A 22,802-nucleotide genomic window follows, 5' to 3' on the forward strand; every position below is an offset into this window, starting at 1 on the left:
CCTCCCCCTGCGGCGGGCCTAACCTCGGCTTCCTGTCTCTCTCACCCCACCCCCCTGCCTCATGCGGCTTCTTAGAAAAAGTCTTACTGAGATACAACCCACGTACCATGCAATTCAGCGATTTAAAGCTTACGGTTCAAAAGCTCTCAGTATATTCAGAGTTGTGCGTCCACCACACAATCAAGTTTAGAATATCTTTATCTACCCCAAAAAGAAACCCCACACCTTCTAGCTGCCACCCTCTAGCCTCCCTGTCTCCCACGAGTCCCAGGCAACCACTGTGCTATTTTCTCTCTTCACGTGAAGGGGATCAGCCGATCTGTGGTCCCTGGTGACTGGCTTCTCTCCCTGCGCACAGTTTTCCAAGTTCGTCCATGCTGCAGCCCACATCAGTGCTGCATTTCTCTTGACTGCTGAATAAGACTCCAATGTACAGTTGTACCGCAGTCTGTTTACCTTCCTCACTGACGGACACTTGTGTGCCTACGTTCTGGCTATTGTGAACAGCGCTGCCGCGAGCATTCACGCATCCTTTTTTATGTGGACATGTCTTCATTTCTCTAGGGTATAATACCAAGGAGCAGAACTGCCGGCTCACATGGTAACTGTAGGCTCCAGTTTTTGAGGTACTGCCAAACAGCTCCCCCAAATGGCGGCACCATTCTACATTTCCTCCGGCAGCGTATGAGGGTTCCAGGTTCTCCGTGTCCTTGCCAACACTCTATATGTTTATATGATAACATCTTTTCTCCCTTCAGCCCCTGATGCCACAGATTCAGGGGGAGGGTCACAGGGCTGGGAGATGCTCAGGTGAAGAAAATCTTAGTCCGACTTTCTCTCTCTGGAATTCCTGAATGAGGTCACGCCCTAACACGAAGGTATGAGCATTCCCATGACTGGAGTGGTGGGCTGTGGAGGGAGAGGAGGGGGTCCTGCAGTGTGAGAGAAAACTACAGGTGGAACAAAAGTCCTGTGTCCTGCAATGGGAGGTCCTGCTCCGGACAGTTCTGAAAGGAAGGACAGAATTGGGCTGCCTGCAGATACATTTCCAACATGGGGGCACATGGACATCAGGTACTCCAGTTCCATTACTGGGCAGCTGGGGAGAGGTCATAGGTCCATAGTCCTTCTCAGGGGTCTGCTCAGTGAAAAACTCAACAGCTTCCACGTCAAGTTTCCCCTTACCTCTCTTTGCAGAGATTCACTCTGTCACCCAATACATGTGAGATGCCCCAGACTGAGCTTCCCGTCACTGGTGGCTCTATTCCCTCTCTCTGAAGTCCCATCATAACCCCCTTCTTGGCTTCTCTCAGACATCTTAGCTATGGCTTCACTTTGTTATTCTTTTTTTTTTTTTTTTTTTTTTTTGAGAGAGAGAGAGAGAGAGAGTGAGAGAGTGGAGAGTGGGGGTGAGGGTCAGAGGGAGAGAGAGAATCTCCATCAGACTCCCTGCTGAGCCCAACGCAGGGCTTGATCCTATAACCCTGAGATCATGACCTGAGCCGAAATCAAGAGTTGGGTGCTTAACCAACTGAGCCACCCAGGCGCCCCTTCACTTTACTATTTTTAGGTCTCAAGCCTACTAATTGTACAGGGTCTTCATGTACTGGGCCAAGTACCCCCTGTTTTATTCATCTACAATAAAGAAAAGCTGTCAAAGGTGGGCAGTAAAGAAAGTTCAAAACTTCTGTTTCACTGCTGCTTTTATTTTTTGTGGAGATGAGAAAGAGAAGAGTCAGATGAGGTATGTTCTCTTAATTTGGGGTTTCTATTTACTAGATTGGAGGAAGAGCGATGATGACAGTCACAAAACACCTTTCTCCCGGAACTGGCCTGAGTCTCGCGGGCAGAGACCTTGCTGTCATCTTGGGCTGCACAGCACCTTAGCCAGCACTGAGGGAAGGGCTGTGGAGCCAACAAAGGCCCAGAGCAGGCAGGGCAGTGGGACCCCTGCCTGGCTCAGATCCAGGCTCCCAAGCCATCCCTCAGGCCTCCTGCATTTGTCCTGCTGCATTCCTGCATAATCCCGGCTTCCGCCCCCCACTCCCCACCAGCTCTTCTTTGCCACCTACTGCCTCCATTTCAGTTCCTCTTATTCTCCTACCTCATCAGTCGAAGCGAAACTTCTCAAGTCACTGTCGGGATCTTTAACACTAAATTTGGGGCTTCTTTCTTGCTATTTTCTGCATCCAGATTAGGCTTTGCTTCCATCCCTACACAAATGGGCCCGCCTTCTTTGAAAGCATTTCAAAATTCTGTATTCTTCAGCTTTCCCTTAACTCAAACAAGGAAAATGTGCAGCATCTCTAAGTCCCTCCTATCCTCAAATCTATCCAACTGGGGAACAGCTCCCTCACCCCTGACCCTGTCCAGGTCTCCTCAGTTACAAGCCAGCTAAAATGAAAGCAAATGCTCAGATAATTAGTTCCAGCAGGGAAGGAGCCTGCGTGTTCAGTGCCCCCTGTGCCTCACACTGATCAGTGATAAGCACTTAGAATATGAACCACCTTTACACCAGAGGCCTGGCTCTTTAAGTATTTGCTAATGCCATGGGTTTTCCAAACCAGTTAGGGTGTGAGGGGAGATGGCGTAGGGGAACCCAACCTCTCTCCTATATGGGGCAAGTGAAAAGTAAAGAACAAGATATTTGGGGTATTAGGCGAGAAAGGGAAGTTCATTTTAGGAAGTTGCTTAGGATGGGGCAAACTAAGCAGCGAAGATAATTAATTTGTGCTCTCATCCTGATTGAAAGGGGGTCTTGGACGTGAGTGGGGTCATGCTGAGTGTAAAGAAGATCAAGATGTAGCTAAGTGGATTCTAATCCTAAAGGCTCAAAACAACAGGCCAAAGCACTTTGGCAGGCCATTATCCTTGGGACCACAGCCATCCGTGCTCTCAGAGAAACTGGGCTTGGGCCCCCTCTGGTCTCTCCCACTAGTTCCTACAAAGCCTTCCCCAGCCCATCCCTCCTCATCCTCTCCCCTGGACTCACCAGGGCGCCACTGCTGAGCAGAATCATGAAAATGATGAAGGTCTCAAACCAGTTGTGCTCCACGATGAGGAAGCAGGTTTTCCTCAGGATCCACCAGGACTTGCCTAGCCCTTCTTCGATGTTGACCTGGCAGCACTTGAATCGCTGGACACAACCTGGCACCAGTGGGAGAGGCAGGTCAGACGGTGGAGCGTGCCCGCCCAGACCAGCCCTCGTGGGCTCTCAGGCCCCACCAGGCACTGCCCCACCACACAGCCGGGAGTACAGTGGCTGAATCGGAATGTCTGACTCAGACATGGACGGTGGCAGGGCTGGGGCTATGCCGCAAGACCACCAGGGCATGGCCTCTGCGGTTGGGAAGATGTCCTCTAAAGAAGCAGTGAGAGAGAGGAGAAAAGGGTAGCCAGGAGGCTGACACAGCCATGACAGAACAGGCCATGCTATCGGAAGTTTTTGGCCTGAGGCCAAGAGAAAATGGACAAAGAAATGTTTGTGAATAGAAACTCGCTATAGGTAGGAACCAAACGAGGGAAACAACATCAACTTCCCTCAAAATGCGGAGGTGGGGAACAAAGCTCCTGAAGATGGCCACGGAGCACCCACCCTCAGCCAACCACTGACCCCGGCAGAAATCCGCGAGCAGTGCCAGGCCCACAGGCCCACCCTTGTCCTTGCCCCCTTGCACCTTCTGTGAAGCAGGCGTCTGGATCCAAGTACTCCTCTGGCTGTTCCACAGGGACTTCCTCTACTTCGGGTTTGATATCGATGGTGCTTCCTTCAGAGGAGCTAGTATCATCCAGTTTCTAGATTCGCAAAGAAAAGGGAGCTCAACCAACTTTGGAGTGGTACTTCCACTCCATCTGACAGTTCTACTTCAGGCATGGACGAGGGACCAGCTGTAATTCTTTGCAATTCTTACTATAAACTCATCATCATCCGGTTCCGGAGGGGCAAACAACTACCAGAGGGCCCTCAAAACTTCTGTCAGGACTGAGTAGAACACACTGAAGTCTGCTCCCAGATGAGCGATCCACCCTACACAAAATGTGGCTACTGGTGGGTCTCAGTGCTACAGCTCAGACAGATTAACGGCAGGGCAGTTCTGGAGGGTTTGCTTCAGCCTCTGACTGAGATGATCCAGCAGCAGTGGAGACGGATCTAGGACCATCTCAGGAAACTAGGTCACCCAGGGAAGGTCTAGAATGACAGTGGGTATTAGGGTTGGTTCCCAAACCTAGCTGGCTATTCCACAGTCTCTCCACCAAGCCCATAGCTGAACCAGTCTCGGGAGCTGACAGGGCCCCATTTGTTCCCACACAGAATCGAGGTTGGGTTCTAGACTGGGACCTTACATCTTTGCTGCCTTCAGGGTCCGACTCGCTGCTAACATCCTCTGTGTTGAGGTTCTCAAAATCAGACTCTCCGACAGCAATGGGCACCCGCACAGTCAAGTTGGGGTTGTTGATGAAGGACATGTGGTCCTCATCAATGATATACTTCTCCACACTGCTGCCAATGCCACTGGTTGTGCCATTGCCGTTCTTCTGGAAGTCACCATTCCGGTGGATGTCTGCCCCAGTGTGGTTGGCGATGCAGTTGGCCTTCTTTTCATACAGCTCGTCCAGAGGCTTCACCTCGTCGGCCTCACGCTGCTTAAAGTGGGCCTGCATGAAGGCATGCACTTTCAGTTTGGCCCAAGCCACCCCCTTCTTGATCCGGATGACTGAGATTTGTAGGTTGTTCATTTCCCCGTCGTCGTCTGTGGCGGCCAGGTTGTCTGCACTGAAGGAGCTCAGAAGCAAGGCCAGAAACAGGTTCAGCACCTGCACCAGTGGCATTAGGAGAAAGGAGAAGGAGCGTAGAGGGTGGTATTAAGTCAAGTCAGCCAGCAAACTAGGATTAAAACTGGAAGCCCATAGACGGCATTAAGTCAAGTCAGCCAGCAAACTAGGATTAAAACTGGAAGCCCACACACTTATGTGACAGGCACAAGAGTTTCTATCGCAATAAACATAGGGGTGCATATATCTTTCCTAATTAGTGTTTTTGTTTTCTTTGGGAAGATACCCAGTAATGGAATTACTGGATCATATGGTAGTTCTATTTTTTACTTTTTGAGGAACCTCCATACTCTTTTCCACCAAGGGGGCAGTTTGTTTGGTTTTGGTTGTAATACAAGGTTAGCACCTCTTTTCTTGGTTCTCTTATAGTTTGACATACATATGTATGTACCCCCAAATATATTACTTTTCTTATAATCAGATAAAATAAAAACTGTATCCATCTTGGGAAACAATTCCCCCTCAAACCAAAGCAAAAGATGGACATGGCTTACTGGGAGGACTGAAGAAGGGACAGATGCCATGTATTCACGGGCAGTGGACGTCTTGGAGAACCCACATGAGAAAAACAACTAGGCTTGGAGAGCCATGAGCTCTTACAACAAATCAAGAAAGAATTGAAATACAGCTTATGTCATCTGAAGAATTAATTTCCTTTGTTTTCCTAACATTTATAAAATAAAATAGCTTAATAAGACAGTGATGGTGACTGTTGTGTTCTGTTGTATATCTAAGTGTCCAGCCATCAGATGCAAGCTTTATTTATTTATGTTTTAATAGCCTATTTTACCACATTGGACATTAAGATTAATTTATTTTTATTAAGACTTACTTTACAAATTGGGAGAGGTGTTCACTTCTTGATTTACACCTGGCCCTTACTTTGTCACACTTCTGAAGAAGAGCAAGCAACACATTTTGGGTGGGGATAATAGTATGGGTAGAGTGGGAGGGATGGAAACAATAAGTGAACTTTATGTATGCAAATTATTTGGGCCATTTGTAGAATTACAAAGGAATATGGTTGGTAAAATGGGGGTGAGGTGGAGGGGGCTCTGAAGGCCAGGCTGAGGGATTTGAATTTTATGTAATTGGATTCACTATTGGTCTTTGAGTAAAGGAGTAAGAGATGATAGAGATTTGAGAAACTCATTCCTACCAGGTACGTACAGTTAGAGCTGTTACTTGCATGAGTTAATAAGGGTCTGGATTAGGCTATTATAACCTCAAACCTTAGAGCATGCATGAAAATCTCCTGGAGTGGGGGAGTTACATGAAAAAATACATATTTCCTTGGCCTCACCTTTAAGATTTGATTCAGTAGATCTGCTATAGGCCCTGGGACAGCCTTTTTTAATGAGTGAAACTTGGATGGCTGTGATCTTCAGACCACACCTTTAAAAATACTGGATGGGCTACAGGAATGGAAAGGGTGGGGAAGATCTTAGAAATACTATGAAGATGTATGAAAGGCATCAGACAATTTACTGGGAAGGGAGAGAAGAGAGTCAGAAGAGACTTACAGTCACAGATTCCCAGAGACTAGGTGGGCAGAAGGACTGAGCAAAGGGGAACCTGGAAAGGTGTCATCAGAAGCAGAAATAAAGTCACATGCTCAGGTGTCTGTAGAGTCATGGGGAGAGGATGTGGAGACAAGTGAGGAGAATGGAGAAAGGGGGGCAAGGTCAGGGCTGGGAAATGTGGATCCCACTATGTACCAGGAGGCAAAGCTGCATTCACTGAGGAAGTGGGAAGGCTAGCGGGAGTAGCACTGAGGGAAGGATGGTCGGGAATGGAGAAAGGGAGGGATTACAGAAACATCACAGTGTCTATTTTTACAGATCATAGGAAAGAATAGGGTGGCACGGCTGGTTCGGAGGCTGGTGAGCTGGAACTCTCTCCTGGCGTGCTTCTCTATGGCACAAAAAGGAGGAAAACTGCTCTGGATGAGCTGACGGGGGTTATCTGGGTTTGCTTTCTTCCAGCCCCCCTTGCTCTAGACTTGCAAGTTGGATTGGGCCTGACGTGAAAGACAAGTACTTCTTAAACTTTAGTGTGCATGTCAATCACCTGGGGGTCCTGTTAAAAATGCAGATTCTGATTCAGTAGTTCTGGGGTGAGGCCCAAGATTCTGCATTTCTAACATACTCTAAAGTGATCTCATTGTTGCTAGTCCTCTGACCACACTTTGAAAAACATGGCGTCAAAATCTCTGTTGGTGAATATTCTACATACAGAGGCAGAAGACAGCAGGCTGACAGATCAGAGTAAAGCAAAAAAGTGATTAGCCATTTATACAAGTTAGATAAAACCCTCCGTCGGTTTAGACCAGTGGTTCTCAATGGAGGGCAATTTTGCCTCATAGGGGACAGTTGGCAACATCTGGAGACATTTTTGGTTGTCACATATTAGGGTTGGGGGGGCATTACTGGCCAGTAAAATGTAGAGGTCAGGAATGCTGCTCAACATCCTACAACACATAGGATAATCCTACAACAAAAAATTATCTAACCCAAAGTGCCAACAGGGTCAAGGTTGAGAAATTCTAATTTAAATGAAGGATACTTCTGTAGTAGAAAGAGCATAGATTTTGTAGTCCAGGATCTAATACATGCCCTGACATTTACCAGTTGCCTGACTTCAGGAAGGTCACTTAACTTTGCTGAGTTTTGTTTCCATAACTATGAAAAAGGGCTGACAGGTTGTGGGGCTTATGACTCAGCAGGCCTCTGCAAAGAGCAGTCTCCTCTCCCTCATTTGTACCTTAGGGTTCTTGAGCCAAGAAAGACTAAAAACCAGTACAGACATGGAAGCTAGTAGGACCAAGCCCATTGGGCATCTGGGTCAAGGGTTAAGATGTTCCGGGCAAAGAATGAAAAGTTGTACAAGTTAGTACTAACCACCAAGTTGCCAATAACCATGACCATCATGAAGACAATGAGGCACATGGCCTGGCCTGCCACTTCCATGCAGTCCCACATGGTCTCGATCCACTCCCCACACAACACTCGAAAGACAATGAGGAAGGAATGGAAAAAGTCATTCATGTGCCAGCGAGGGAGTTCACAGTCCTGGTTGATCTTGCAGACACATTCTTTGTAGCTCTTTCCAAAGAGTTGCATCCCTACCACGGCAAAGATAAAGACAATAATGGCCAGCACCAGGGTCAGGTTGCCCAGGGCACCCACTGAATTTCCAATAATCTTGATTAGCATGTTCAGGGTGGGCCAGGATTTGGCCAATTTGAAGACTCGGAGCTAAGGGGAAAAAAAACAAAACAAAAATCAAATGATACTCAATCCATGTTCTTCCACATGGCTAAAATAAAAATATATAAAATTAGTGAGATCAGCTTAAATTTATTGAGCACCTTTGGGAAGTTCCCAGGACTTTCTGTCTTAGACTAAAATGGGAGAATGTGAGGCATAGACAGGGAAAATGGATTAGTTTCACAGTAAGTTAAAGACTTAAACTAGGAACCAAGAATATTGCCTCTAGCCCCCTGTATTAGTCTCTGAGTCAAACCACTTTTTATGTTTTATTTTTTAACTTTTATTTTTTTTTAAGTAGGCTCCATGCCCAGCACGAAGCCCAACAGGGGGTTTGAACTCATGACCCTGAGATCAAGACCTGAACTGAGATCAATAGTTGGGACGCTTAACCAACTAAGCCACGCTGGCACCCCTCAATCCACTTTTTAAGAACCCATACATGAATATATCCTTTTGTTATTGATTTTGCCTTGACTTCTCAAGGAGCATATGAAGGAAAATGTGAGTTGTAGTAAAGCAAAAGATCAGGATGGTAAGGACAGTGAAAAATAAATCATAACTCTTTAAAAAAAAACTGCATTTAAAAATTCTAAATATCTTGGGGCGCCTGGGTGGCTCAGTCATTAAGCATCTGCCTTCGGCTCAGGTCATGATCCCAGGGTCCTGGGATCGAGCCCCACATCCGGCTCCTTACTCAGCGGGAAGCCTGCTTCTCCCTCTCCCACTCCCCCGCCTGTGTTCCCTCTCTCGCTGTCTCTCTCTCTAACAAATAAATAAAATCTTAAAAAAAAAAATCTAAATATCTCTCTTTTTGCTTGCCAATAAATAATCAATATGAAACTTTGAGATATGCTTGGAATAACTTGGAGGAAGAGCACAATGCCCTAGTAGGTGCAGTTCCACATATACCAAACATCTTATGAAAAGGGCCTATAATGATATTAACTCAGAGGACAGAACTTCTGTTACCTGCAATCATGATATTTCTATATTCTGTAATGAATGACTTACAAGGTCTTAGCTAATAGTCTGAGAATCATAATGCATAAAGCCCATGAATGAAATGATAATGATGAGATCATCTTCAGATGTCATAAGTTAATAACTAACACAGGATTAATAGGAATTCTGGTAGAATGCAACAGCACAGAATGGAACATTTTTTCCCGATTAAAAGCTTTAGTCTTATCTGAGAGTTCAAGATTTACCAGGTATTTCTCTGTATGAATATCTGGATCGTTCATATTTTTTCCCTGTCTGACTGGCTTTTTAAATTATAAGGAATACTAGTGCTAATTCCACCTCTTAGTCCTTCATCTCATCTTCCAGCTAATGAGAACAATTTTCAGAAAGTCTACTGTGGGCTGGATCCTAACCCAAGACTAGTAAGCAGAGGTTTCAGAAACTTGGCAGATGTTATTTGTGACTTAGACTGAGCAAGACCTCTCTTTTATAAATAATTCCATTCTGTTCCAATTCTCTTTCTTCAACATGCTGAATATCCTAATGAAAAAACCTAAAATCCTTTCAGTTATAAGTGCTAAGGTATTTTTCCCAATAGGGAGAGAAAAACCTAAGCCAGTTCTGATGCTCTGAGTAGGATATCCCCCAAGTAACTCAGCTTCTCAAGGGACTTAATCAGGACATCATTTATGCCTGTGTTTATGGGAAGCTATTTCGAGGATATCATTAACTATTCTTTCAAAGTCATTTTAGTAATTTTAACATTCACTTCTTCAAATACATTATAAAATCCTCAGCTAATGTTATGGGAAAAAAGCCAATGTTCAACAATTAATTTCAATATAATTTTAAAGAATACTATTTTATTCCTGTTTTCTGGAAGGTGTCACCATGATGGAAGAAATGAGAGATATCTTTGAACAAGGAGAAATTCCATTTCAGGGAGATGTTCAAATAAAGAAACAAATTTACTAGCAAATTCATTAGACCTCAGAATAGCCCTTAGGATCCTTTTTCATCTTTTAGATTAACCATTATTTTCTGAGGAACTTCCTAAAATTGACCTCTGTTTGTTGATTGATATTAAAAACTAACTTCTATATTAGGCACTTAGCAGAAAAATTTTCAAGATTTTAGTATCTAAGCCAATAAACTGCCAACAGGAATTGTGAGTAGAGTATAGCTAAGGATTTTTTTAATCATCAAATTAACTTAGGCAAAAATTTTTTAGTAGCTGCAAGACAGGAAATGTAAAAAGAAATTGGAGAAATATGGAATACCAATCGGAAAGATCGCAGCACCGAAAGCCCCTCCACGTCTGCTAGACCCAGTTCCATTAAACTGAGGGAGACAATAAATCCGTCAAAAATGTTCCAACCTTCTTGGAAATAATAGTAGGGATCCATGGCTATGAGCTTCAGGAACATTTCCGCTGTGAAAATTCCAGTGAAAACCTAAAGAGGGGAAGGCAGGGGGTAAGAAAAAGAAATAATAGAAAGAGAATGCCTTTATCATTATCTTTGAATACAACATGTCCAAGAAGCTGCAAGAGCTAGCCTTATTAAATTGTGCATCTGAGGACATCAGCACTTAGATGTCGCATGACTACTCCACATGATGCAGGAGAGCCTTGTTTTCCTCTTGAATCAAGTACTCAGTCCCAACGTTCACCTTCATTGCCAGAACCACCTAATTCACATTGTTCAAGACCACATTTAAAAAGCTATTTTAAGCAACAGGAAGACCACAGAGGGGATCCCTTCTAAAGGGTCAGCAGTCATTTTGAATGTTTATGTTTGGGATATTTGCCTAAAACAAACAAACAAAAAAACACCACTCATTGAATTATAATTCTATTTTAAAAATATAGTTATTCCTGATTTGATATTATGTGTCTTATCAAAGGTTGACATATGTTGCAGAGTTTCTTATTTTAAATTGTAAAAGCAACAGAACACTGCTAATAGTGTATAAATTATGGGAAAAAAGTATAGTCTCATCAACTTGCATACAACCATCATTTTTATGTATTCCCTTTCTGGTTTTTTTCAAATGCATATATATTTTGTCAGAGTTATAAAATCACAGAGTACATAATATCTTGGGTCTTATTTTTCACTTATCATAATTCAATCCATGTTGCTACATAGGCTTCTGAATTCCCATTTATATCGCTTGTATAAAATTCTACTGAGTATATCCTCAAAGAACTTTCTTTTCTTTTTATTAAAGATTTATTTATTTATTTTAGAGAGAGAGAGTGTGAGCAGGGGGAGGGGCAGAGGGAGAGAGAGAGAAAGCATCTCAAACACACTCCCCACTGAGCACGGAGCCTGTTGCAACATGGGGCTCGATCCTAGGACCTTGAGATCATAACGTGAGCTGAAATCAAGAGCTGGCCGCTTAACCAACTGAGCCACCCAGGCGCCCGAGAATGACTTCTTCCCAGTGTTACACAACTCCCACTTTTCTACCTTTCAGAGCACCCTGTGTCTCCCAATGCCTTCTATATCCCATAGGACTTGGTAACATAACATGCAGTAAGAAAGTAAAATCCCACAAATGCCAGTTTCAACAAGACCGATACCCTCATTCTAAGCTAACCATGTAACAACAGACTCTTACTGAATATTATGATATTAGAGAACTTTATATGTAATAGGTTTTAAACTCATAATAAATTACAGCTTGCAACTACCCGGTTACCAAGTTTACAAAGGAAGCAGTTTTAGGAAACTTTGAAGATATGGTCTGAGGACAAAACTGGAAATAGTGAAAAATACTTAGATTACACACAGTGTTTGGAAACAGACTCAATGAATGTATAGCAATGGCAAAACAGAACAGTGTGATGGAAATCAAAATGGATACGTGGGCTGTAAGGTTTTGTGTCTGTGTACTTTTCCATGGCTCCCCATTTTTCTAAACTGAAGATGCAGTATTCTAGAACTGAAAGGAAATATTCCCTAGAGAGATCCAGTTAAGCAAAATCAAAGTTCACAGTGCATGCTAAGCATCTACAGATGGAACATCACTGTAAGTGAGGGCAGCTAATCAATTCCCGCCAGACATTTTACCCTCAGCGTAAACCTATGGAAGGTTTCTCTGTATAGAAATGTCAGCCTGCTTACTGCACACTAAGTAGAGACTGCATTTGCTGTCCTGTTGGTTCTGGTGAACACACAGGAAATGCTCAGTAATAAGCACTGGCTAACTGACCATGGAATATTTATACTGTGGGAACTCTGGTTCCTAAGAGAAAATCAACGATGACAGAGTCCTGTTGCTTTTCAATGGGATGAATGGCACCCAGATGCCGGGCAGAAATGCCTGTGACAGAGGTCAGCAACCATGTTATTTCAACAGACAGTGATTGCCATCATTTGGGGTTTGCTGGTATGAAAGAACTACTTTTTTACAAATGGAAAAGAGTAGATTTAAGGCTATCCCTATGATGCCATTCTAATTTGCACTGTGGTATGCTTCTTGAGGAGGAGAAAAAAGGAGAATTATAAGCAGAGTATCAACCAACAACTGTATATAAATATGGCTCTTGTGAGTGTCCTCAAATATTCACCTAGGAATTTATGTCCTAATGTAGCAGTTCTCAAAGAAATTGGGACTGGGGTGTCAGGGCCTGACAAGTGTGGGGAGAGGTAAACCTACAGGGAGGACACTGGTGTGGATGCTGGATATCTAGCATAGGAAGCCAGAGCCTGAACAGGGCAAGGAGGACCATCACCTTGCAAGAGGTAACAGTGGTTTTTTGATCAAATAAATACACTAGAGATAGTGGCAACCAGGTTTCTTTTTGTCAGAGGAGTTACAACTATAGAAAGGGAGACACCAGAATGAATCCAGTAATGCTGGACTAGAATAAACAGCTAGCCCCATACTGAGAGGGCCCAGTCATGCACATTGCCTCCAGTAGATCTTGACTTCTAAATATCATTTTCCACTACAACAACCAGGGCTCCTTGAGAAATGGCTGGTCCAGGCCTGAGATGGGAAAAATATAAAATTAGCCTGGAATATTCTGTGATACCAGAAAAAAGGAAGTAATGAGGATATGTTAACAGGACACAGAAACCAGCTTGAAGGAACTCTCAGTGGCCAAATCAGGAATGGTTTAAACATTTAGGTAAATGATAATAATGGATTATAACCCACCAGATAAAACTGAAAGCCATGAGTCCACGTTGATATAAATAAATGAATAAATCATAAGTTTAACAAAGAAAAGTAAATTTAGATAATTTCAAAACATCTTCACAAAGATTTACTGACTATAATGGAATTATAGATGAAAAGAGTAATTCTACAGGAGAGAAGACTGGAAGACCCCTCCTTCATCAACTGACTGAGTGACCATCACCAATATGGGACAAATGGAAACCGTGCCACCTGGAAGGTTCAAAGAGAAGACAGCCTCGCTTGTGTGATATTCCTGCCAAATGTGTAAGCTGAGTCTAATCGTGAGGAAGCATCAGACAAACTGAACTTGAGGGAATTCTACAAAATAACTGGCCTGTAGTCTTCCCAAGTGCCAAGGTCAAGAGAGCCAATGAAAGACTGAGAAAGTCCACCAAGCTGAAGAATACTGAAGAGACAGGATAACCGAATGCAACAGGAGATTGGAACGGCGTCCTTTTGTTAGAGAGGACATGACTGGGATTTCTGGCAGAACCTGAAGGGGCCTGAGAATGAAGTGTCTGTGAGGTGCACAGGAATTTCTTGAGTCTGATGGCTGTATCGTGGTTTTGCATGAGAGTGTACTGTTCATAAAACACACACACGAGAGGCTGAGAGGCTGTGTCAGCAACTTACTCTCCAAAAAATTGTCTTAGACTGTACCTGAAACCTTTCTCCAAGATTGAGATTGCTTAAAAAACAAAACAAAATAAAACAAAACAAAACAAAACAAAACACCTTATAAACTCACTGTTGTGTTCAAATGGTTGCAAAAAAGGCAAGAAAAGAATCCTTACATTTATCTCCTGAATAACACAAAAGTTGTAGATAGTCTCCCTGGGCTTCCATTTCCTCTATGGAACATGGGGGATAGATAGAATTATCTGTAAGGTTCTTCCTCGTATTAATGTTTTTCCTTGTGGGGAGGGTGGAAGAGGCAGGAGGGACCCTCACTTCACAACAAACTATTCTCTTCTACCATCAGAAACCTCCATCTGTGTATCTATGGACAAACACAGCTCAATTCACTGTCCCAGCTATGGGAAGTCCTCAGAGTTCCAACCGTGAGACAAGATCGTCCCCTATTTCACAAGCTGGTCAATCTCACTCTTTTCCATCTTCTTTTTCTCAGGTTTAGTCAAAGACTCTCTAGATGTCTAAGCCTTTGGGAGCTCCTCTCTGCTTGTTAGATGGGATGCTGCCTGATCAATGAATCATTTAATAAAGCCAAAGTCCAAGCTACTGAATTACACTAATACAGTTCCCATGATTTGTAGAGTGCTTTTCACTGTTCCCAAAACTTCTCTATAGGTTCTCATTTTATCCTCCCAACTACTGATGACATGGTGTTATCCTCGTTTCATAGATGCAAACATTTGTGGTTAGAAATGAGTAGCATATTTTAAGTTAGTATGTCCAAAACAGAACTCTTGATTTTAAACTCCAAACCTATTCCTTTCTCAGTCATCCTACTTCCCTCTTAGCTACTAAACTTCCAAATCTAGGTACCATTCTTCATTTCTTTCCCTTCATGCTCACCTCGAATCTACTGGCCAGTCCACAGTGTCCTGAACCATTCACTATTTTCCATCCCCACTACTAATTGCATGCTTACAATTCTTTACAATCCCTTGAAAATTCTTGCCCCCAGAGTGCTTTCTCATTTTAAAGCTCGGTTTTGGTTAGCTTGCTTCAAGAAATCCCTGAATATTAGTTGCTGACCTTCCCTTCTCTCCTCTTTCTTCTCGGTGATTCTGAGCAAAGTCTTCTGAATGCTCACAACTTTAATTTAGGTGTAACCCTAAGTCTCTACAGATTTTTAAGAAAGGGAAAAATAATGTTATCTCCTGGCCTGGTCTGAGGGCAATTCTGCTGGTGGTAGGTGAAAAGGCCTCTCAAAATCCCTTCAAAATCAAGGACTCATTCTGTAAAAAGCAAGTAAAAGTAAAGACTTTAAGAAAAACAAACCATCACCGGGAAAATACCACCACCACCATCATTAACAACAAAATTATCAAGTCATATTTTTCATTACTTAACTCTTGGCTAATAAAATAAAGCTCTTATCTGTACCATTTTGTTGACTGGTTCAAAATGTTGCTTGATGGCCAAGCTTCTGGTCAGCCAGTCACACGGCCCACTGTCAGGTACCCTTCAGAGTCAGCAGATCTCCTGGACAGCCTATGAGAGTGTCCTGTTTCAAGACCACCCATATTTCACCAGGCTGCACATGAGGGTTTACGTCGAAGCAGTGAGTGCCTGAAGTGTGGCACTAACTCAGACATGGAGAGTGGAAAGACCACAGAATTATCTTGGACATATACCAGGGAACAGGATAGGCTGCAAGGACTAAGCAGATAAAGGATCTCCTCCTTTGCCATGTGTTTTCATAATCAGAACTCAAAATGATATTATAACACTCTAATAGTCTATTAGGACTTAACGTAAAAACTCTTTGTGTGTATGAGGCATGTGTGTGTGTGTGTGCGCGTGTGGGGGGAGGGAGAGAGAGAGAGAGAGAGGGAGAGGGAGAGGGAGAACATCAGGCAGAGATCATACTCAAAAGGTAACAGACAACTAGATTTGATTTGCGCATGGTGAAACTCCTAAGGAATAATGAAGCCCAGATGACCTAGAAGATTCTTTCCAACTAAATCTTTCCTATCTATAAAAATTCAATCAACTCCTGATTTTTGGATTAAAGAAATAAAACAGATAATCCCCAAAACACAACTATTTGACTTCAGAAACAATTAAAAAAAACCAACCTCATTCTTATCTTCTAAACAATATGATAAATTAAATATATGACTTAAGCTAACATTAAAATAAATTTGGCACAGATCAACTAACGGTAGAAACTGGATGAGAGCCCAGAAGTTGGATGTGAGGGGGAAACCAGCCTAGAATTAAAAGTTTCCCACAGATAGGCCCCATATGGATAATTAAGATATGACAGTGCAGGCAAATTTATAGTTATGTTTAATGCACTAAAAGAGCTCCCCTATTTTGTGGTGGTTGTTACTGAAGGTGAAAGGGGAAGTGATGTGCTGGAGTAATGCAGGAATCAATGTGAGAAACAGAATGAGAAAAAAAAATCCAGACGTCCTTGGCTCAGGTTGCTGAAACCAACCCACTGCACCATGCCTCCCATTCTGTCACCATGGCTGGTTTTCTGCCAATAGCTCCTAAATGACGTCTTCAAAGTTCTGCAGAAAGAGGAAACAGCCAAGGGATCACAACAGTGAGCAGAAGTGACTGGGGCTACGCCATATGTGGAAGCATTTGTCTTCCAATTAACTATTACTTTCTTTTCAACTAAACTCCAGCTTCCAGTATCAGAAAAAGATGTCCTACAGGCAAAACATGTTCAGATCATAAAATCAGGAGACAGTATTCTGTCTTACCAGATTTCCTACAGCCAAGACGTGTTCAAATTGTGGTGTCATGGGATGGTGCTCCATGGCCATAAACAGGGTATTGAGGACAATGCAGATGGTGATGGCCAAGTCCACAAAAGGATCCATAACGATCAAGTTCACAATCTCTTTCAGTTTTATCCAGTAGGGGTGACACTCCCAGATGAGGAAAGTATTGGCAAATTTATACCAGCATGGCGGGCACTTTCTCTGAGACTCTTCCAGCTCTGCAGTGAGTAAAAGAACAAACACAGGGAAAAAACAAAGGGGGCTGCTACTAATCCTCTGCTGGGTCGTTATCACTGCTATTCACCACAAGAAAGGTGGTTTGAAGGCTGTCTGTCCTGAGCGCGTAGTTGCTGCCCCCCACCCCATTTTCTTTCTCATGAAGGGAAAGAGGAGGCAGGGGCAGTCCCAGGTCACTTCCCTGTTAGCAACTATCCGGTTATAAACTAGGGTTTGATCTGTCCGTTTGGGAGCACAGCATCATGGTTAGGAGCTTGGCCTCTGGAATCTGACTCCCCAGTCCAACTGGCTTTAACACTCACGACTGTGTGATCTCAGGCAAGTTACTGATTCCTCTACGCTTCTGTTGCCTCATCTGAAATGACACTTCCTTTATAGGCTATAGGACTAAACGAGTCCTATAATCCTCATCCACTGACTGAGGAGTAAGTGAGTGGGTGAACACAAAGCGGCCAGCACAGGGCCTGGCACACGGCAAGTCCTCGATAAATGGTGGGTTTTATATTATCCATCATATCACTAAATCATTATCACAGAAGCAGTCAAAAGCACAGACCCTGAAGCCAGACGCACCTGGGTGCTCAGCCACTGCTCAGTGGGGGAACCTGAGTACAGTACTTCAATTTGCTGGAAGAATGAAATGGGCTATGATAGAAAGTGAAAGTGCCTCGGAGCGCCCTGGTCTACAGTAAGTGCTACAGAAGCATTCGCTCTTCCCATTCTCTAGGCAGCAGAGGCAGGGCGGGTGGCCGGCGAGCCAGTGCAGGCTGTTCCCTCCGGTCCCAAAGAAGTACAAGTCAGTGAGTTCGCCATTCACCACTGAGGTGGGCACAGGAGTCCCACTCCTCTCTCTTCTCCTCCTCTTTCTCATCCCTCCCCTTCCCTTTGTCATTTTTGTCCTCCCTCCCCTCTTCCCTTCCTTGGTTTCTCTCTTCTTTCCTTTTTCTTATCTTCTTTCAGTCTGGCTCTCTTGCTTTAAAAAAAAAAAACAGACTGTTTAGTTTCCAACAAGATCTTATGTGATCCCCAATATAAAAAATGCTCTAGTTGATGCAGGAAGAGGAGCCCAGTCTGACGACGGACTTCCTCCTTCCCTGAGGCACTTCCCTAGAATCCTGGACATAGACTGAGTATCATGGACCATGGTGATCTCTAAGGTCATTCACGAAACAAAGATGAAAAAGGACCATTAGACACTAAAGGAAGAGAGCCATTCAGCTGGCAGCCACAACAATCCAGGCATTAGGCCATAGGTAACAAAGCCCTCCTCAAGTACAGTATGACTTATATAATAGCTTGGGTTACCAAAGTCCAAGGACCTTGATCTCCCAGGATGTTCTTTAAGAGATGTAGCTTTGAAAAACGGTCAGCATGATAATCCTTAGAGGCAAGGTCTTGGTTCCAAGGGGTTGGATATCTATTCCACACCCCAACCCAATTCTGCTGACAAAATCAAATCATTCAGGGAATGGAAAAAAGTTTCCCAATGTTTCACCAAGAACAAGATGGCTGCCTTAAATTAGTCTACTTTCCCTTTTTCCAACCAGCTGGATGGTGCCCATGGTGATGGCTTTATTTTAGATGGGGTGCTTTGGTTGGGTTTTTGATTGGCTCCCTGGTTGCTAAGAAAATGGTTGCCTTGGTTTTTCAGATTTAAGGGCCACAGCAAGCGCCACGTGGGAGTCTGCGTGGGAAAGGAAGTCTGTGAAGAAAATTTGCTTTGGCTTCTTCCTCATAGAACTCCCTCCCTTCCCAAGGTAAATTTAGTTTTCTAACCAAAAAAAGAAAATGAAAAGGTTCTCTTATTTCCATAAATTCTTACAGTACATATTTGGAAATTTGGTTCCGTTCCTTTTTTTTAATCTCCTCCCTTCTCCAAACGTCTGTTCACTGGCACGTGGAGGTTAAAGCAGCAACTGTTCACGTCTCTGACAGTAGACACAGTTGCAGTGTTGTACAGTGCTCTAGGCTCCAAGTCTCTGCCAGACACTGAAGAAGGGTTTCCCCACCCTATGGGACATCAAGAAGATTCCTACAGGGATACTAGGGATCTTATCCACATTTTCTCAGGTAAGATCCCAGGATAATCTTTTCTGTTCCACAAACGGTAAGACAATGTAGAGCTTTAGGAGCTAGAAAAGATCAGTTAGGTGAAAACAGAGGTTTATAAACTGACTCACAACTTGACAAACTGTTATTGGTTCCACATGCCTGAAGCGGCTAAGAATTTGGTCTGGGGGAATGGGTTAACATACCCAAAGAAATATCCAAAGGTTTGTGGGGTCCCCCTTACTTTGCTCCTGGACATTCTCAAAGGTTACTGTAGTCTCAACCTCATGGGTGCTGGGAATTGTTTTCAGAGAGGGCCTCACAATTCCAAGATGGTGGTGTTAGTAGACCGTGAGGGTTCTGAGGGCAGGGCTTCTCTCAGTTCAACTCAACAACTTTGAAACACCTACAGTGCGTGAGGCCCTGGGAATACGCTGATGAACAAGAGTCCCCACCCTCACAGAGCAGCCACACCCACGAAAGACAGCAGGTAAGTAATGATGCTGACTGACACTTGGGGCTGGTCAATCGAACACAAGAGTGAATCAGCAAACCATGGCAGCCAACATCTATGGCCAGTTGTCTTTACAAGGCAGTTTTTGAACCTGTTTTACCTGAGAACCGATAATGCCAAGTACTACCATCACTTCTTCATTCTTACTTCACCAACTCCCTCCCCTTCTCCCACAGCTTCACTGCTCAGAGAAGTGAGACTACAGTAGTCTGCCTACAACCTACCCCCAGTCCTCTGAAATATCCCCAAGCTGATGGCTCTGCTGACTAAATTCTGCTGAGTTTCCTGGATCCGGGTGAGCATGTCTGCAACGGGATTGGGGGACACACAGCAGGCAGGATTTTCTCCTTATTTACACACTTCTGGAATTCTCCACTGTGCTCTCTAAGATATCAGGTAGGTAGAAGCCTGCTTCTTTGGTTTGGTAATCCAAAGATTAAAACAACGTCAGAGTTTCCTAACTGAAGTCTGAGAAGCAGGAACAATTATTCATTCAATGCTGGCTTTTCATGTTGTAGCAATCATTGAATACAGAGGGACCAGCAGCTAAATAGGAATGGATCTTTCTTAATGTCCTTTAATTCCCTCTCACATTATTCAGCTCCAGCCATTCATTGTTCTTTGCTTACAGCAGTTCTGTCTCATCAGCTTTAACAAAGGGAGTCGAATACTAGGGGAGGAGATAGGGGAATGTCAAAGGCTATGTGAACATTGGGACTTCAAAAAGGGAGAAAGAACTGGAATGGCTTCCTACTCAGGAACACAAATATGACTGTCTCTCTCTCCCCTGAACTACCCCTATATCTATTTTTTATTATGTATGTGCTGGTGGGTGGAGGGTAGAGAATGAGTAGGGTAGAACAGGAAGAAAAAGAAGAGCACGGGGAGAAGAGGAAGAAAATGGAGAAGAAAAAGACCAAGCTACTGCTCCAGTGGTTTCTACCCAACTCAGTAGAGGAATAGAAGCACCAAGGCCTCCAAAAGGAAGCCCGCAGCACGGAAGCCCCACCGCTCCAAGCACGGCAAGGGTCAGTCTAACAAACATTTTGGGCACATGTACTTTTACTAGACCCTGTGCTGGGCCACTGAAGTAGTCAAACTGAGTAACTGTTGGATTGCATCAATAGTTCTCCCATTCTGATGTCTTTGCCGTCATAAAATATGCCTGTTGGAGGTGGTTCATTTGTCTTTCTCGATGTCCACAGATATCCAGAGAAATCCTGTCCTTGTCTCCAAGTAAAGAATAAAATTAGCCAAGGTTCTTAAGCTAGTGTTTCTTAGCTTGGAATTCTTTTTTTTTTTTTTTTTTAAAGATTCTATTTACTTATTTGACAGAGAGAGACACAGTGAGAGAGGGAACACAAGCAGGGGGAGAGGAGAGGGAGAAGAAGGCTTCCCGTGGAGCAGGGAGCCCGATGTGGGGCTTGATCCCAGGATCCTGGCATCATGACCTGAGCCGAAGGCAGATGCCTAACGACTGAGCCACCCAGGCGCCCCCTTAGCTTGGAATTCTTATGCTCTGCAGTTATTTGCCTGTGATCTCAAAGTATAAACTACAAAATTTAAAGATATTTTCTCAGATGATGACCTCGATGAGAATTAAAGGAAAACAGGAATAAATGTTCAGGCAGCTGAAAACAGTTTACTCAATATTCTTTTTACATGATACATTCTTCAGATTAGTCTACATACAGTCTAACACCTTGCTCACATGTGGGAATGTAAACAATCTAGGGGAGTTCCTTTCTGGGGATTCTCCCTTTATCACGGATGCCTGCCGAATGAATGAACACACACTCTCTCTCTCATTCCCTTTCTCTCAGAGTAGAAGTGGTATTGGGCTCAAATGACTCAAAAAATAACTTGTCGCAAAGACACCAGGATAGTTTTGAATCTCCTTATCTCAGGAACTCTGGTTATTGTTGGGTTAGCCTGGGGGTCTGAACTCTGAAGAACAGCAATCTGAGGCCTTGAGAATATTCTGGATCTATAGTGGGACAGCTCAGCTGAATCAACGTGAATCAAAGGAAGAAGATTCATGCAGAATCAATCAGAACCTCGTGAGAGAAAACCCTGTCAGTGAATCTACCTCCAGAGAAAGCAAGAGGAGCCTGGAATACAGACCACAGTTGGACAGAGAGCTGATACTTGCTAGGGGACTGTGGGGTCATGGAAAATCCTGATATTCCTCAGCATGCCAGGCTGTGTCGTGGCGGAGCCGCCCAATACCAAGTACAAGCACTGACAGCGACGTTACTGCAGATACACTATGATTCAACAGTGCCTGTTCTTTCCCTATGGCACAGAGAGCCGAAATAAGAGGGGTTTCGGCTTACCTATTCACACATCAAATATATTTATGGATACGTGGGGGTGTTTGATGAGAGGCAGAATTAGGTGCAATCAAAATGCACAGTACATTAGTCCTTCAGGGAAAACCAAGAGGGCTGTAGGTAGCTAACAAGGAAAAGAGGAAGGTATGTTTTGGGGCAGAGGGCACAGAGGGGATTCCATCATTTCCTTTTTTCACAGTTCTTCAGTCTACAGCCTTTACGCCTCACCTCACTCCCCTGGCTCCTCATGACCATTATGGCCTTGAGATCTTCTAGCTCACCCCTGACTGTCATTCCTTCATTCTTCTTACCTATCTGTGTAGGATGCTGGCAGCAGCTCTGAAGTCCTTATTCGAGTCTCTGCATGCAGATCTGGGATGCTGGTTTCTACAACCAGTAGACTCTATTCCTAAAGTTCAGAGTCAATCTTTGCAAAACTCAGGCCAATGGACAGGGATTATATTTATCATGCGCACTACATATTGATATCGTGGTGGCTTGGACTGACATCAAGGGCACATACCTTCAACTAGTGTATTTGTAACAACACTCAATATACTGTTGATTCTGTCCTTCCGTCCATAGGAGGCCAGTTGGTCCATGGAAACTAAGAGAGATCCAGGGCCTTTCTTCTTAATTTCCACCTCAGTTGTAGCCTGAAAAAAATAGCAAATCAGGTGAGTATAAAGTCTTACAAACATTACAGCTGGGCCTTACTGGACAGATAGTCCAGAGTATGAGCAGAAACAGATACTCTTCATGACATCTTTTAACTTTGACCCTACGATCCTATTAACCTCAAGAAGTAGAAGGAAACATGACCACGGATCATCCTACCTCTATAGATGACAAGACCAGGTAAGTTTGTACAAATCTACAATGAACCAAAGAATCTGGCTGGGACCCAAACACCTCATCTGGTCAATTCCTAGCATGCAGTAGAAAGACCAGATCTCCAGGGGCAATGCCATCTGAAGCAGAA

The 22,802-nt window shown here is 43.8% G+C and overlaps 1 protein-coding gene across 3 annotated transcripts in view; it reads right to left on the reverse strand.

Moving 5' to 3' along the window:
- The window catches only part of SCN8A (sodium voltage-gated channel alpha subunit 8), a 118,723-nt gene that overhangs the window by 25,869 nt on the left and 70,052 nt on the right, over positions 1 to 22,802 (reverse strand). For all 3 annotated transcript variants that reach the window (XM_064591230.1, XM_064591229.1, XM_064591231.1), the window contains exons 13-19: positions 22,344 to 22,476; positions 16,667 to 16,905; positions 10,349 to 10,522; positions 7,734 to 8,090; positions 4,345 to 4,815; positions 3,678 to 3,795; positions 2,993 to 3,147 (exon numbers count right to left, since the gene is read on the reverse strand). In XM_064591230.1, coding sequence (XP_064447300.1) covers positions 2,993 to 3,147; positions 3,678 to 3,795; positions 4,345 to 4,815; positions 7,734 to 8,090; positions 10,349 to 10,522; positions 16,667 to 16,905; positions 22,344 to 22,476 — 1,647 coding nt within the window. The remainder of the gene's footprint in view (positions 1 to 2,992; positions 3,148 to 3,677; positions 3,796 to 4,344; positions 4,816 to 7,733; positions 8,091 to 10,348; positions 10,523 to 16,666; positions 16,906 to 22,343; positions 22,477 to 22,802) is intronic.

This window comes from Mirounga angustirostris, unplaced genomic scaffold, assembly GCF_029215605.1.
Source record: "Mirounga angustirostris isolate CCGP_5_RB_7025 unplaced genomic scaffold, mMirAng1.0.hap1 SCAF_5, whole genome shotgun sequence".
Lineage (NCBI taxonomy): Eukaryota > Metazoa > Chordata > Mammalia > Carnivora > Phocidae > Mirounga > Mirounga angustirostris.